The following is a 17,099-nucleotide window of genomic DNA, read 5'->3' as shown; positions in this document are numbered from 1 at the left end:
GTATCCTGGGATATTACAGCAAGAGGGCAGTGGTGCATCCTGGGATATTGCAGTACGACAGGGCCCGGTGTATCCTGGGATATTATTGTACGACAGGGCTCGGTGTATCCTGGGATATTGCAGTACGACAGGGCCCGGTGTATCCTGGGTTATTACAGTACGAGTGCCCGGTGTATCCTGGGATATTACACGACGACAGGGCCCGGTGTATCCTGGGATATTACAGTAGGAGGGCCCGGTGTATCCTGGGATATTACAGTACGACAGGGCCCGGTTTATCCTGGGATATTACCGTACGAGGGCCCGGTGTATCCTGGGATATTACAGTACGACAGGGCCTGGTGTATCCTGGGATATTACAGAACGAGGACCCGGTGTATCCTGGGATATTACAGTAAGAGGGCCCGGTGTATCGTGGGATATTACAGTATGAGGGCCCGATGTAACCTGGGATATTACAGTACGAGGGCCCAGTGTATCCTGGGATATTACAGTATGAGGACCCGGTGTAGCCTGGGATATTACAGGATGACAGGGCCCGGTGTATCCTGGGATATTACAGTACGAGGGCCCGGTGTATCCTGGGATATTACAGTACAAGGGCCCGGTGTATACTGGGATATTACAGTACGAGGGCCCGGTGTATCCTGGGATATTACAGTAAGAGGGCCCGGTGTATCCTGGGATATTACAGAACAACAGGGCCCGGTGTATCCTGGGATATTACAGTACGACAGTGCCCGGTGTATCCTGGGATATTACAGTAAGAGGGCACGGTGTATCCTGGGATATTGCAGTACGAGGGCCCGGTGCATCCTGGGATATTCCAGTACGAGGGCCCGGTCCGGTGCACCCTGGGATATTACAGTACGACAGGGTCGGTGTATCCTGGGATATTACAGTATGACAGGGCCCGGTGTATCCTGGGATATTACAGTACGAGGGCCCGGTGTATCCTGGGATATTACAGTACGACAGGGCCCGGTGTATCCTGGGATATTACAGTACATGGGCCTGGTGTATCCTGGGATATTACAGTAAGAGGGCCCGGTGTATCCTGGGATATTACAGTACGAGGACCCGGTGTATCCTGGGATATTACTGTACGACAGGGCCAGGTGTATCCTGGCATATTGCAGTATGACAGGGTCGGTGTATCCTGGGATATTACAGCAAGAGGGCAGTGGTGCATCCTGGGATATTGCAGTACGACAGGGCCCGGTGTATCCTGGGATATTATTGTACGACAGGGCTCGGTGTATCCTGGGATATTGCAGTACGACAGGGCCCGGTGTATCCTGGGTTATTACAGTACGAGTGCCCGGTGTATCCTGGGATATTACACAACGACAGGGCCCGGTGTATCCTGGGATATTACAGTAGGAGGGCCCGGTGTATCCTGGGATATTACAGTACGACAGGGCCCGGTTTATCCTGGGATATTACCGTACGAGGGCCCGGTGTATCCTGGGATATTACAGTACGACAGGGCCTGGTGTATCCTGGGATATTACAGAACGAGGACCCGGTGTATCCTGGGATATTACAGTACGACAGGTCCCGGTGTATGCTGGGATATTATTGTACGAAAGGGCCCGATGTATCCTGGGATATTACTGTATGAGGGCCCAGTGTATCCTGGGATATTACAGTACGACAGGGCGCGGTGTATCCTGGGATATTACAGTACAACAGGGCCCGGTGTATCCTGGGATATTACAGTACGACAGGGCCCGGTGTATCCTGGGATATTACAGAATGACAGGGCCCGGTGTATCCTGGGATATTACAGTACGAGAGCCTGGTGTATCCTGGGTTATTACAGTAGGACAGGGCCCGGTGTATCCTGGGATATTACTGTACGAGGGCCCGGTGTATCCTGGGATATTACAGTATGACGGGGCCCGGTGTATCCTGGGATATTACAGTACGACAGGGCCCGGTGTATCCTGGGATATTACAGTAAGAGGGCCCGGGGTATCCTGGGATATTACAGTACGACAGGTCCCGGTGTATGCTGGGATATTATAGTACGAAAGGGCCCGGTGTATCCTGGGATATTACTGTACGAGGGCCCGGTGTATCCTGGGATATTACAGTATGACGGTGCCCGGTGTATCCTGGGATATTACAGTATGACAGGGCCCGGTGTATCCTGGGATATTACAGTACGACAGGGCCCGGTGTATCCTGGGATATTACTGTAAGAGGGCCCGGTGTATCCTGGGATATTACTGTACGACAGGTCCCCGTGTATCCTGGGATATTACAGTACGACAGGGCCCGGTGTATCCTGGGATATTACAGTACAACAGGGCCCGGTGTATCCTGGGATATTACAGTACGACAGGACCTGGTGTATCCTGGGATATTACAGTATGACAGGGCCCGGTGTATCCTGGGATATTACAGTACGAGGGCCCGGTGTATCCTGGGTTATTACCGTAGGACAGGGCCCGGTGTATCCTGGGATATTACAGTCCGAGTACCCGGTGTATCCTGGGATATTACAGTACGACAGGTCCCGGTGTATGCTGGGATATTATAGTATGAAAGGGCCTGGTGTATCCTGGGATATTACTGTACGAGGGCCCGGTGTATCTTGGGATATTACAGTATGACAGGGCCCGGTGTATCCTGGAATATTACAGTAAGAGGGCCTGGTGTATCCTGGGATATTACTGTACGACAGGGCCCGGTGTATCCTGGGATATTACAGTACGACAGGGCCCGGTGTATCCTGGGATATTACAGTACAACAGGGCCCGGTGTATCCTGGGATATTACAGTACGACAGGGCCCGGTGTATCCTGGGATATTACAGGACGACAGGGCCTGGTGTGTCCTGGGATATTACAGTACGAGGGCCCGGTGTATCCTGGGATATTACAGTACAAGGGCCCGGTGTATACTGGGATATTACAGTACAAGGGCCCGGTGTATCCTGGGATATTACAGTAAGAGGGCCCGGTGTATCCTGGGAGATTACAGAACGACAGGGCCCGGTGTATCCTGGGATATTACAGTACGACAGTGCCCGTTGTATCCTGGGATATTACAGTAAGAGGGCATGGTGTATCCTGGGATATTACAGTACGAGGGCCCGGTGCATTCTGGGATATTACAGTATGAGGGCCCAGTCCGGTGCACCCTGGGATATTACAGTACGACAGGGTCGGTGTATCCTGGGATATTACAGTATGACAGGGCCCGGTGTATCCTGGGATATTACAGTACGAGGGCCCGGTGTATCCTGGGATATTACAGTACGATGGCCCGGTGTGTCCTGGGATATTACAGTACGACAGGGCCTGGTGTATCCTGGGATATTACAGTACGACAGGGCACGGTGTATCCTGGGATATTACAGTACGAGGGCCCGGTGTATCCTGGGATATTACAGTAAGAGGGCCCGGTGTATCGTGGGATATTACAGTATGAGGGCCCGATGTAACCTGGGATATTACAGTACGAGGGCCCAGTGTATCCTGGGATATTACAGTATGAGGACCCGGTGTAGCCTGGGATATTACAGGATGACAGGGCCCGGTGTATCCTGGGATATTACAGTACGAGGGCCCGGTGTATCCTGGGATATTACAGTACAAGGGCCCGGTGTATACTGGGATATTACAGTACGAGGGCCCGGTGTATCCTGGGATATTACAGTAAGAGGGCCCGGTGTATCCTGGGATATTACAGAACAACAGGGCCCGGTTTATCCTGGGATATTACAGTACGACAGTGCCCGGTGTATCCTGGGATATTACAGTAAGAGGGCACGGTGTATCCTGGGATATTGCAGTACGAGGGCCCGGTGCATCCTGGGATATTCCAGTACGAGGGCCCGGTCCGGTGCACCCTGGGATATTACAGTACGACAGGGTCGGTGTATCCTGGGATATTACAGTATGACAGGGCCCGGTGTATCCTGGGATATTACAGTACGAGGGCCCGGTGTATCCTGGGATATTACAGTACGACAGGGCCCGGTGTATCCTGGGATATTACAGTACATGGGCCTGGTGTATCCTGGGATATTACAGTAAGAGGGCCCGGTGTATCCTGGGATATTACAGTACGAGGACCCGGTGTATCCTGGGATATTACTGTACGACAGGGCCAGGTGTATCCTGGCATATTGCAGTATGACAGGGTCGGTGTATCCTGGGATATTACAGCAAGAGGGCAGTGGTGCATCCTGGGATATTGCAGTACGACAGGGCCCGGTGTATCCTGGGATATTATTGTACGACAGGGCTCGGTGTATCCTGGGATATTGCAGTACGACAGGGCCCGGTGTATCCTGGGTTATTACAGTACGAGTGCCCGGTGTATCCTGGGATATTACACAACGACAGGGCCCGGTGTATCCTGGGATATTACAGTAGGAGGGCCCGGTGTATCCTGGGATATTACAGTACGACAGGGCCCGGTTTATCCTGGGATATTACCGTACGAGGGCCCGGTGTATCCTGGGATATTACAGTACGACAGGGCCTGGTGTATCCTGGGATATTACAGAACGAGGACCCGGTGTATCCTGGGATATTACAGTACGACAGGTCCCGGTGTATGCTGGGATATTATTGTACGAAAGGGCCCGATGTATCCTGGGATATTACTGTATGAGGGCCCAGTGTATCCTGGGATATTACAGTACGACAGGGCGCGGTGTATCCTGGGATATTACAGTACAACAGGGCCCGGTGTATCCTGGGATATTACAGTACGACAGGGCCCGGTGTATCCTGGGATATTACAGAATGACAGGGCCCGGTGTATCCTGGGATATTACAGTACGAGAGCCTGGTGTATCCTGGGTTATTACAGTAGGACAGGGCCCGGTGTATCCTGGGATATTACTGTACGAGGGCCCGGTGTATCCTGGGATATTACAGTATGACGGGGCCCGGTGTATCCTGGGATATTACAGTACGACAGGGCCCGGTGTATCCTGGGATATTACAGTAAGAGGGCCCGGGGTATCCTGGGATATTACAGTACGACAGGTCCCGGTGTATGCTGGGATATTATAGTACGAAAGGGCCTGGTGTATCCTGGGATATTACTGTACGAGGGCCCGGTGTATCCTGGGATATTACAGTATGACGGTGCCCGGTGTATCCTGGGATATTACAGTATGACAGGGCCCGGTGTATCCTGGGATATTACAGTACGACAGGGCCCGGTGTATCCTGGGATATTACTGTAAGAGGGCCCGGTGTATCCTGGGATATTACTGTACGACAGGTCCCCGTGTATCCTGGGATATTACAGTACGACAGGGCCCGGTGTATCCTGGGATATTACAGTACAACAGGGCCCGGTGTATCCTGGGATATTACAGTACGACAGGACCTGGTGTATCCTGGGATATTACAGTATGACAGGGCCCGGTGTATCCTGGGATATTACAGTACGAGGGCCCGGTGTATCCTGGGTTATTACAGTAGGACAGGGCCCGGTGTATCCTGGGATATTACAGTCCGAGTACCCGGTGTATCCTGGGATATTACAGTACGACAGGTCCCGGTGTATGCTGGGATATTATAGTATGAAAGGGCCTGGTGTATCCTGGGATATTACTGTACGAGGGCCCGGTGTATCCTGGGATATTACAGTATGACAGGGCCCGGTGTATCCTGGAATATTACAGTAAGAGGGCCTGGTGTATCCTGGGATATTACTGTACGACAGGGCCCGGTGTATCCTGGGATATTACAGTACGACAGGGCCCGGTGTATCCTGGGATATTACAGTACAACAGGGCCCGGTGTATCCTGGGATATTACAGTACGACAGGGCCCGGTGTATCCTGGGATATTACAGGACGACAGGGCCTGGTGTGTCCTGGGATATTACAGTACGAGGGCCCGGTGTATCCTGGGTTATTACAGTAGGACAGGGCCCGGTGTATCCTGGGATATTACAGTACGAGTACCCGGTGTATCCTGGGATATTACATAGAAATGTAGAAGATAGGAGCAGGAGTAGGCCATTCGGCCCTTCTAGCCATCTCCGCCATTCAGTGAGATCATGGCTGATCATCCAAATTCAGTACCCTGTCCCTGCCTTCTCCCTATATCCCTTGATCCCTTTAGCCTTGAGAAATATTTCCAACTCTTTCTTGAATTTGCTTAATGAATTGGCCTCTACTGCCTTCTGTGGCAGAGAATTCCACAGGTTCACCACTCTCTGGGTGAAGAAATTCCTCCTCATCTCAGTCCTAAATGGCTTACCCCTTATCCTTAGATTATGACCCCTGGTTCTGGACTCCCGGCCATCAGAAACATCCTTCCTGCATCTAGTCTGTCCAGGCCTGACAGAATTTTATAGGTTTCGATGAGATCCCCTCTCAATCTTCTAAACTCCAGTGAGTATAAGCCCAATCGACACAATCTATCCTCATACGTCATTCCTGCCATCCCAGGTATCAGCCTGGTGAATCTTCGCTGCACTCCCTCCATGGCAAGAACGTCCTTCCTCAGGTAAGGCGACCAAAACTGCACACAATACTCAAGGTGTGGTCTCACCAAGGCCCTGTACAACTGCAGCAAAACATCCTTGTTCTTGTACTCGAACCCTCTTGCTACGAAGGCCAACACACCATTTGCCTTCTTAACCGCCTGCTGCACCTGCATGCTTACCTTCAGCGACTGGTGCACAAGAACACCCAGGTCTCTTTGCACTTCCCCTTCTCCCAATCTATTGCCATTCAAATAATAATCTGCCTTCCTGTTTTTGCCACCAAAGTGGATAACCTCACATTTATCCACATTATAGTGCATTTGCCATGTTTCTGCCCAATCACCCAACCTGTCCAAATCATACTGGATTTTCACGACATCCTCCTCACAGCATACCCTCCCACCCAGCTTTGTCTCGTCTGCAAATTTGGAGATATTACATTCAATTCCCTCGTCCAGATCATTAATATATATTGTGAACAGCTGGGGTCCTAGGACCGATCCTTGCGGTACCCCACTAGTCACTGCCTGCCACTTGGAAAATGACCCGTTTATTCCAACTCTTTGCTTTCTGTCCACCAACCAGTTCTCTATCCAAGTCAATACCTTGCCCCCAATCCCATGTGCCTTAATTTTGCACGCTAATCTCTTATGCGGGACCTTATCGAAAGCCTTCTGAAAGTCCAAATACACCACATCCACTGGTTCTCCCTTATCTATTTTACCAGTTACATCCTCAAAAATTTCCAGTAGTTTAGTCAAGCATGATTTACCTTTTGTAAATCCATGTTGACTTTGTTCGATCCAGTCACTGCTTTCCAAGTGCTCTGCTATTACATCTTTTATAATAGATTCTAGCATTTTCCCCACTACCGATGTCAAGCTTACTGGTCTATAATTCCCTGCCTTTTCTCTACCACCTTTTTTGAATAGTGGGGTAACATTAGCTACCCTCCAATCCATGGGTACCGTTCCAGAGTCTATCGAGTTCTGGAAGATGACCAGCAATGCATCTACTATTTCTAGGGCCACTTCCTTAAGTACCCTGGGATGTAGATTATCAGGCCCTGGGGATTTATCGGCCTTCAGTCCCATCAATTTTCGTAACACCATTTTCCTACAAATATGATTTCTTTCAGTTCCACCCTTTCATCAGACCCTATGTTCCCCGGCATCTCTGGGAGGTTATTTGTGTCCTCCTTTGTGAAGACAGAACCAAAATATGTATTTAGTTGGTGAAATGAAGAATAGATTGGCCTTCCAAAGCTAGGCTTTATTAACTTTAAAATCAGCAGCATATCTTTCCGCATCCAGTCCCAACTAAAGCTAGAAAAGGACTGAATTTAAGGTAGCCACAACACCACATGTGATCATCAACTACCAATGAGATTACAACACATATCCCAAGGCAGTTAACAAACAACGAATCACAATACTTTTACTAATCAAGGAATAATCACCACATTCACCCCTCCTTTTAAAATATACTCCAACCTAATAACTTTTACAATTTACAATTAATTATTTACAACTATGCACGAGAATAAAACTATTTACATAACACAATACTAAATGAACAACAACAAATAATAACATTACGCATAAGTATTAAGTATCTCTCAACTAAAACAATAAACTATAGTATTTCAACAATTTTTAAAACATTACTATCAATTTAAAAGTCCATTTTCAATCGGTCGACCGGATATCTTGTTCGTGTCGACCTTCTTAACCTTGGTGAAATTCCTTGCCCTCCCACGCCAGAAGGCACAGAAGTATCTTCAACAGGAAGGCTATCCATATCCCGATTCTCAACGGTTTCCGGATTAGAAATCCCATCAGAAGATGAACTGGGACAGTCATAAACATCTATCAAAGGCTGACTCATAGAAGTATGATTATCTGCAATCGGATTGGAAATATTCGTAGTATCTGTAACAGCATCCACATTATCCGAATCATGACCATTATTAATATCCTCAGAAGAGGGCTGGCCCCCGCAAGGAGCCAAGTCTTTAATTGAAACAGTACTTTCTTTCCCATCTTGGAATCGAATATGAGCATATTGGGAATTTGCCTCCAACAGCTCCACCTCCTCCACCAAGGGGTCATATTTTGACAATCTAACATGGCGTCAAAGCAACACAGGTCCCTGCATAGTAAGCCATGAAGGTACCGAATATCCCGTAGTAGATCTCTGCGGACAGTTAAAGAGCCTTTCATGGGGGGTCACATTAGTAGCCGTTGAAAGCAATGATCTAATGGAATGCAGGGCATCAGGCAGCACCATTTCCCACTGTGTATTCTTAAGATTCCGGGATGTCAATGCCAACATAACTGCCTTCCAGATCACCCCATTGTATCGTTCACACTGTCCATTACCCTGGGGATTATACGGGGTAGTTCTACTAGTAGAAATTCCCCGACTCTGAAGGTATTCCTTCAACTGGGAAGACATAAAAGAACTTCCCTGATCCGAATGGATATACGCAGGCATCCCAAAGATGACAAAAAGTTGAGTCAAACATTTAATAACTGTAGCAGCTGATACATCTGCACAAGGAAAAGCAAAAGGGAACCTTGAAAACTCGTCCATAACAGTAAATATATATCGGTTTTGATTAGTTGAAGGAAGAGGTCCCTTAAAATCGACACTCAAACGTTCAAAAGGAGAAGTAGCCTTTATAAGATGAGCTCGTTGAGGCTTAAAGAAATTCAGTTTACACCGAGCACAGATAGAACATGATGAAGTCATCCGCTTGACGTCTTCAACTGAAAAAGGCAAGTTCTTACTGCGTACAAAGTGTATCATCCTCGTAACCCCAGGATGACATAAGGCATTGTGAAGATTAATAAGCGTATCTCCGTGAATCACAGAACAATAAGCCCTCGACAGTGCATCAGCAGCAACATTATCCTTCCCCGGACGATAAACTATGTCAAAATGGTAACATGCCAACTCAATCCTCCATCTCATTATTTTATCATTTTTAATCTTTCCAAAATGTTTAACATCAAACATAAAGGACACAGATTTTTGATCAGTTACCAACGTGAAATGTCGCCCCGATAAATAATGTCTCCATTTACGCAATGCTTCTACTATTGCGTATGCCTCTTTTTCTATTGAGGAATGTCTTTTTTCACTATTATTCAAAGTACGTGAGAAAAAGGCCACAGGTCTTCCATTTTGGTTCAAAGTAGCCACAATTGCAAAATCCGAAGCATCCGTCTCAATCACAAAGGGAACCTGCTCATCAATGGAATGCACAACTGCTCCTAAAATATCCTTTTTAAAATTCTCAAAACATGTCCTGGCCTCCCATGATAGAGGATATGTCGTAACCTGAATAAGAGGCCGGATCTTCCCTGAAAAATTTGCAATCCAATTAGAATAATAAGAAAACAGTCCAACAACTCGTTGCAAAGCCTTAGAATTAGTAGGACAAGGTAAATCGATCAATGGTCGCAGACGTTCTGGATCTGGTTTAATCTTATTTCCCGAAATAATATACCCCAATAGATTTACCTCAGTAGTCGAAAAGATACATTTCTCTTTGTTAAAAGTTAAACCAACTTTTTCCGCAGCTTGAAGGAATCTTTTTAAATTAGAATCATGCTCCACCCTTGATTTGCCACACACTGTGATGTCATCTAAGTATGAAAAGGTGTCAGAAAGGGAGTTATCACTTATAAAAGCATCCATTGCCCGTTGAAAACAAGCAACACCATTAGTAACACCAAATGGTATTCGGCAAAACTGATACAGCTTTCCACCAGCCTCAAAGGCCGTATATGGTTGATCCTTCTTAACAATAGGAATCTGATGATAAGCACTCTTTAAATCAATAGTGCTAAAAACTTTATACTGAGATACTTTATTGATAAGCTCATCAATCTTAGGCAAAGGGTACGCGTCTAATTGAGTATACCTATTAATAGTTTGGGAATAGTCTATCACCATTCGTTTCTTGTGTCTCTCATTAGTCGTGACAACTACCTGTGCTCGCCAAGGCGAACAACTAGGTTCAATGATTCCTTCCAATAAGAGACGTTGAACTTCAGAATTAATAAATTCTCTATCCTGACTACTATATCTTCTTGACTTGGTAGCAATTGGCTTACATTCCGACATCAAATTGGAAAAAAGTGATAATGGAGGAATAGATAAAGGGGTTAATCCACAAATAGATAAAGGTGGCTTAGTCCCTCCAAATGAAAGACTAAGAGACTCGTGTAACTGAAGCACATCATGTCCAATCAAAATATCTGCACAGAGATTAGGCAAAACAGATAGGCGTATATCAGTATACGTATTACCTAGAAGAACCATTTTCACAAAGCAACAACCAGCTATTTGTGAAGTAAGGGTCGTCTGAGCCATACACACCTGATACGTAACAGGCGAAATTTTCAAATGCTTCTCCTTCGCAAACTGAAGACTTATAAAACTCTCAGTACTGCCCGTATCTATAAGGGCCTTCACTTCCAACCCATTAACTTGAGCCGTAACTATAGCTTTGCTTAGGCCATGAGCAAATGCAGCAGAAATTGATGCAATAAACGCCCTATCTAAAGGCTGAATAGTCACAGAAGAGGTAGTGGAGGAAGACCCTCCCACACCAGGAGAAGGGAAGGTAATTGAACCTGATGATTAGCACACACGTGCATAATGACCTCTCTTGCCGCATTTACTACACACAGCCTCCCGAGCAGGACACTTCAGACGAGGGTGCCGGATATTCCCACAAAAATAACACTTCTGAATCCTAGAGGCAATGGCCGCTGAAGTAGAAACTGTTTCAAAATCTAGTAAACCACTCCCATTAAGTCCACATAATTCCTTTTCATCCGAAACTGCCGAAACCATAGTCACAGGCCGATTAAAAAGAGCATAAGAATCCGAACTTCTCTGAGCCACATCCAATGTAGAAGCTTTCTCAAAAGCACTTTTAAGATCCAGAGTCTTATTTTCTAACAACCGCTGACGAATTGATCTAGACAGTAATCCATTAATAAAAGCATCCCGTACCGATTCGTCCTTATGTTCTTCAGCCGTCACAGCCTTATAATTACAGTCAACACTAAGGCACCGAAGTGCTTGTAAATAAGTATCCAAAGATTCTCCCACCTGCTGCCTACGGGCAGATAGAAGATGACGTGCAAATACCTCATTCTTTGGTTTAACAAAAATCTTTTCCAATGTAGAAATAGCCTCTTCATAAGTTTTACAGTGCAAAATATATTTATATTCATCCGGGTCAATGTAGTTGATCAGCATATTCAGCTTATTTAGAGCCTCTTGATCCAACACGCCCAAAAAGTTTTTAAATGTACAATACCAATGTTTCCATTTATCATCCACTCCAGCAGAATTGGGGTCAGCCTTGAATCATTCTGGTTGAAGATATCGCTCCATTAAAGTTAATAAATTGAAATAAAGAATAGATTGGCCTTCCAAAGATAGGCTTTATTAACTTTAAAATCAGCAGCATATCTTTCCGCATCCAGTCCCAACTAAAGCTAAAAAAGGACTGAATTTAAGGTAGCCACAACACATCATGTGATCATCAACTACCAATGAGATTACAACACATATCCCAAGGCAGTTAACAAACAACGAATCACAATACTTTTACTAATCAAGGAATAATCACCACAGTTGGTCAGCCATTTCTTTGTTCCCCATTATAAATTCCCCCGATTCTGACTGCAAGGGACCTACGCTTGACTTCACCAATCTTTTTCTCTTCACATATCTATAAAAGCTTTTACAGTCAGTTTTTATGTTCCCTGAAAGCTTACTCTCATATTCTATTTTCCCTTTCTTAATTAATCCCTTTGTCCTCCTTTGTTGAATCCTAAACTGCTCCCAATCCTCAGGATTATTGCTTTTTCTGGCAAATTTATATGCCCTCTCCTTGGACCTTATGCTATCCCTAATTTCCCTTGTTTGCCACGGTTGGGTCACCTTTTTTGTTTTATTGTTATGCCAAACTGAGATGAACAAATTCTGTAGTTCATCCATTCGGTCTTTGAATGTTTGCCATTGCCTATCCACCGTCAACCATTTGAGTGCCATTCCACAATCAATCCTACCCAACTCGCTCCTCAGACCATCGTAGTTTCCTTTGTTTAAATTGAGGACCCTAGTCTCCGAGTCAACTACTTCATTCTCCATCTTAATGAAGAAATCGATCATATTATGATCGCTCCAACCCAAGGGGCCTCGTACAACAAGATTGCTAATTAATCCTTTCTCGTTACATATTACCCAGTCTAAGATGGCCTGATCTCTGGTTGGTTCCTCGACATATTGGTCCAGGATATCATCCCGTAAACACTCCAGGAATTCCTCCTCCACAGTATTGTTATTAATTTGGTTGGCCCAACCTATATGTAGATTAAAGTCATCCATGATGGCTGCTGTGCCCTTATTGCACGCTTCTTTAATTTCCCTTTTAATGCCATCCCCAACCTCTGCCTTACTGTTTGGAGGTCTATAAACCACTCCCACTAATGTTTTTTTCGCCTTAGTATTTCTCAATTCTACCCATACAGATTCCACCTCATCAGATGTAATATCCTTCATTACAATTGTGTTAATCCCTTCTTTAACCAGTAATGATACCCCACCTCCCTTTCCTTTTTGCCTATCTTTCCTGAATATCGAATACCCCTGGATGTTGAGTTCCCAGTCCTGGCCTTCCTTGAGCCACGTTTCCGTAATCCCAGCCAAATCGTATTTGTTTACTTCTATTTGCGCAGCCAATTCATCCACCTTATTACAAATGCTCCTCGCATTAAGACACAAAGCCTTCAGGCTTGTTTTTTTAACGCTCTTAGACCTATTAGGATTATTATTTATTGTGGCCATGTTTGATTGTACGACAGGGCCTGGTGTATCCTGGGGTATTACAGTATGACAGGGCCCGGTGTATCCTGGGATATTACAGTATGAGGGCCCGGTGTATCCTGGGATATTACAGTATGAGGGCCCGGTGTATCCTGGGATATTACAGTACGAGGGCCCAGTGTATCCTGGGATATTACTGTACGAGGACCCGGTGTATCCTGGGACATTACAGAACGACAGGGCCCGGAGTATCCTGGGATATTACAGTACAACGGGGCCCGGTGTATCCTGGGATATTACAGTACGACGGGGCCCGGTGTATCCTGGGATATTACAGTATGACAGGGCCCGGTGTATCCTGGGATATTGCAGTACGAGGTGTATCCGGGGATATTACAGTACACGGTGAATCCTGGGATATTACAGTACACCATGTATCCTGGGATATTACAGTATCAGGACACGGTGTATCCTGGGATATCACCGTACATGGTGTATCCTGGGATATTACAATATGACATGGCCCGGTGTATCCTGGGATATTACAGTACGAGGACATGGTGTATCCTGGGATATTTCAGTATGAGGGCACGTTGTATCCCTGTCCATCACTCTGATTCTCTCTCTGATTCTCTCTCACAGTAACTAAATCTGACTCCATGGTCCCTGCTATTGTCGGTGTGGTTGGAATCCTCGGGTCGCTCATCGCTCTCGCCATCGTGGCTGTCGTCATCTACAGAAATAAAGGTAGAATTTGGAGAGAAAATGGTCCTGTGGGGAAGGGAGGGAGGAGCCTGCATTTTGGGGAGGGCCCAGTGTGGAGGGGGAGTGGGAGAGTCCCAGTAAGGGGGGCAGGGGCTCATGGTGGGGGGAAGGGTGCCAAGCTTGGGGAGAGGGGCTCATGGTTTGTAGAGGAAGCTCAGGATGTTGGGGGAACGGTCTCCCGGTGGGGAAGGAGGGAGGGACAGGGGTGGGGGAAGGGCTCAGGGTGGGGGGAGAACGGTCTCCCGGTGGGGAAGGAGGGAGGGACAGGGGTGGGGGAAGGGCTCAGGGTGGGGGGAGAACGGTCTCCCGGTGGGGAAGGAGGGAGGGACAGGGGTGGGGGAAGGGCTCAGGGTGGGGGGAGAACGGTCTCCCGGTGGGGAAGGAGGGAGGGACAGGGGTGGGGGAAGGGCTCAGGGTGGGGGGAGAACGGTCTCCCGGTGGGGAAGGAGGGAGGGACAGGGGTGGGGGAAGGGCTCAGGGTGGGGGGAGAACGGTCTCCCGGTGGGGAAGGAGGGAGGGACAGGGGTGGGGGAAGGGCTCAGGGTGGGGGGAGAACGGTCTCATGGCAAAAATGGTCCGTAGGACTGCAATAGTTTTCTCCGTGGTGGTGGAGGACATTTTGATGACCTCAGGCCATTTCGAGTGCGCATCCACGGCTATTAAAAACATTGAGTCCATGAATGGACCAGCAAAATCAATATGCACCCGTTGCCATGGAGATGAGGGCCACTCCCATGGGTGTAGAGGGGCCTGTGGTGGTGCATTTTGGTCTTTCTGGCATCCTGAGCAGCTCTTGGTCAGGTCCTCGATTTGTTTATCGATTCCCGGCCACCACACATAAGCCCTGGCTAGGCTTTTCATTTTTACCCCTCCCAGATGACCCTCATGAAGCTCATTGAGCACTCTATCCCTTAACTTGGGTGGAATTACCACTCGGGATCCACACATCAAGGTCCCCCGGCACACTGACAGCTGTTCTCTCCTTGTCGAGAATGCTGGCAATAGTGAGTTGCCATGTGCTGGCCATCCCTTCACCGTCAAATCATATACCCGAGACAGTGTCGGGTCATTTCGGGTTTCCTTTTTGATACAAGCGTTAGTTACCGGTAGGTATTCAACTATAGTCGAATGGAATATTTCAACAGGATCCACTGCTGGTGCTTCCTCTGCAGTAGGCAGTGGCAGGCGTGATAGCCCATCAGCATGTCCATGCTGTTTCGTGCCCTTATATTCAATCTCATAGTGGTGCGCCCCTAGAAAAAGTGACCATCTTTGTAGTCGTTGCGCAGTCATCACCGGAACGCCCTCCTTCGGATTAAAAATGGAGACAAGAAGCTGGTGATCAGTCAGCAAGGTGAATTTCTGCGTGTCTCTCTCTCGACGCTGCTCAGCCCCTGAACACCGGCTGCGCCCTGTGCGCTCTGCCCTCTCTCTCCCCCGTCGACGCTGCTCGGCCTTTTGCTGCGCCGCTCGGTCGGGCTCTAGCCCGCCGCTGTCCGGGAAGTGTCTGCGCACTACCTGTTGCCAGCCCGTTTCGCTGGACCACCTCGACTGGAAAGCCAAGCCTGGCTCTCGACAGCCTCCCCCGCAATTCTCGAGTCTCTGGCCTTGACCTCCAATCCACTGATCTCCAGGAACGAATCCCCGGGAGGTGATGCAGAGTTGCAGGTAGGTTCGAACCTGCCTTGTCGCCAATGTTACGTCCGTGTATAATAAGACACAGACTGCGGAGAACGGTACAACAGGTGTTTACTCAACGTGGCTCACACTGCAACTGCCTGTACAGATTACTACTCAGTGCTATATACAGGTGTGGTCACTGCCGGTACTACAGTATACATGAGCTGTAAAAAGTAGTTCCCCCCCTTAAAGGTACATACATTTAGAAAGAAAATGGCTGATGGATAAATAAATATGGATAAATCCCCTGCTCTTCTTCAAGATAGTGCCATAGGATCTTATGCACACCTGAGAGAGCAGACGGGGCCTCGGTTTAACATCTCCATCTGAAAGACGGCACCTCCGACAGTGCAGCACTCCCTCGGTACCGCACTGGAGCGTCGGCCTAGATTTTTGTGCTCAAGTCTCTGAAGTGGGACTTGGAACCCACGACCTTCGGACTCAGAGGCACGAGTGCTCCCAACTGAGCCACGGCTAACACACTCTGTCTCACGCTGTCTCTATCTCACTCTCTCTGTCTCAGTGTGTGTGTGTGTGTGTGTGTCTCTCACTGTTTCTGGCTCTGCCTCCATATATCTATCTATATCTAAAACGGATCGTTCTGTCTATCTGTCTGTCCTTCTGTCTGTCTGTCCTTCTGTCTGTCCACACGTGTGCGTCTGTCCGGCTATGCGCTCGAAAGTTATAGAGCGTACCTACGCGCGCGTTACCTCCGAAGAAAGCTTACGCTTCCGGGACGGTCGTAAGCATATTTACTTTTCGGTCGGACGAAAATTGTTCGCGCCTTATGCAAAAAACCTTCAAAATTAAACTCATTATCTGCTACTTAGCATTGATTGACTGACGTCAAGGTTCGACCAATCCTGTGCCATCACGATTGACCAATCCTACAGTACGGTCCCCTGATGGTTGGCCAATCGGTGTGTGTGTGTGGGCGGACCCCCCCCTCCCCCCCCCCCCCCCAATGGTTTTTCATCTCAGGGATCTGGCAGCCATTGTTTCACTGCCATTACTTCAGCTTCCAGCTCAAACTACTTTGATCATCCAGCTTTGAAAAAGTTAGTATCTCTTTTAAAAATAACATAAGATTTACCAAAAATGTTTTATAAGTACTTTCACTTTCATCTTTCAAGGTATTAAAAGGTAGAAATGTTGCCCGGCAGCAGATTCACAGAGGGACACAGAGAGGCCCCAAAGCCTCGCACTCGATTTAAACCGCCCGGCCCAAAACAGCCCTGGCAAAGCCGGGCTCCCCCAGTTAGAATATATAAATGGATTGATGTGTCTGTCTGTCTGTCCTCGGGTGTGCGTCTGTCCGGCTATGCGCT

The 17,099-nt window shown here is 47.6% G+C and overlaps 2 protein-coding genes across 3 annotated transcripts in view; both read left to right on the top strand.

Annotated features, from left to right (window-relative positions):
- LOC147095572 (scavenger receptor cysteine-rich domain-containing protein DMBT1-like) overlaps window positions 1-17,099 on the top strand; it is a 960,763-nt gene that overhangs the window by 594,733 nt on the left and 348,931 nt on the right. The gene's annotated exons all lie outside the window — the stretch shown is intronic.
- LOC147095574 (class I histocompatibility antigen, F10 alpha chain-like) overlaps window positions 1-17,099 on the top strand; it is a 93,952-nt gene that overhangs the window by 56,121 nt on the left and 20,732 nt on the right. For both annotated transcript variants that reach the window (XM_085974701.1, XM_085974702.1), the window contains exon 5: window positions 13,969-14,073. In XM_085974701.1, coding sequence (XP_085830827.1) covers window positions 13,969-14,073 — 105 coding nt within the window. The remainder of the gene's footprint in view (window positions 1-13,968; window positions 14,074-17,099) is intronic.

The sequence above is a fragment of the Somniosus microcephalus genome, unplaced genomic scaffold (genome assembly GCF_052327205.1).
Source record: "Somniosus microcephalus isolate GS21.2 unplaced genomic scaffold, FLI_Smic_1.0 unresolved_chr1, whole genome shotgun sequence".
NCBI lineage: Eukaryota > Metazoa > Chordata > Chondrichthyes > Squaliformes > Somniosidae > Somniosus > Somniosus microcephalus.
This window is presented reverse-complemented; position numbering and strand designations above follow the sequence as displayed.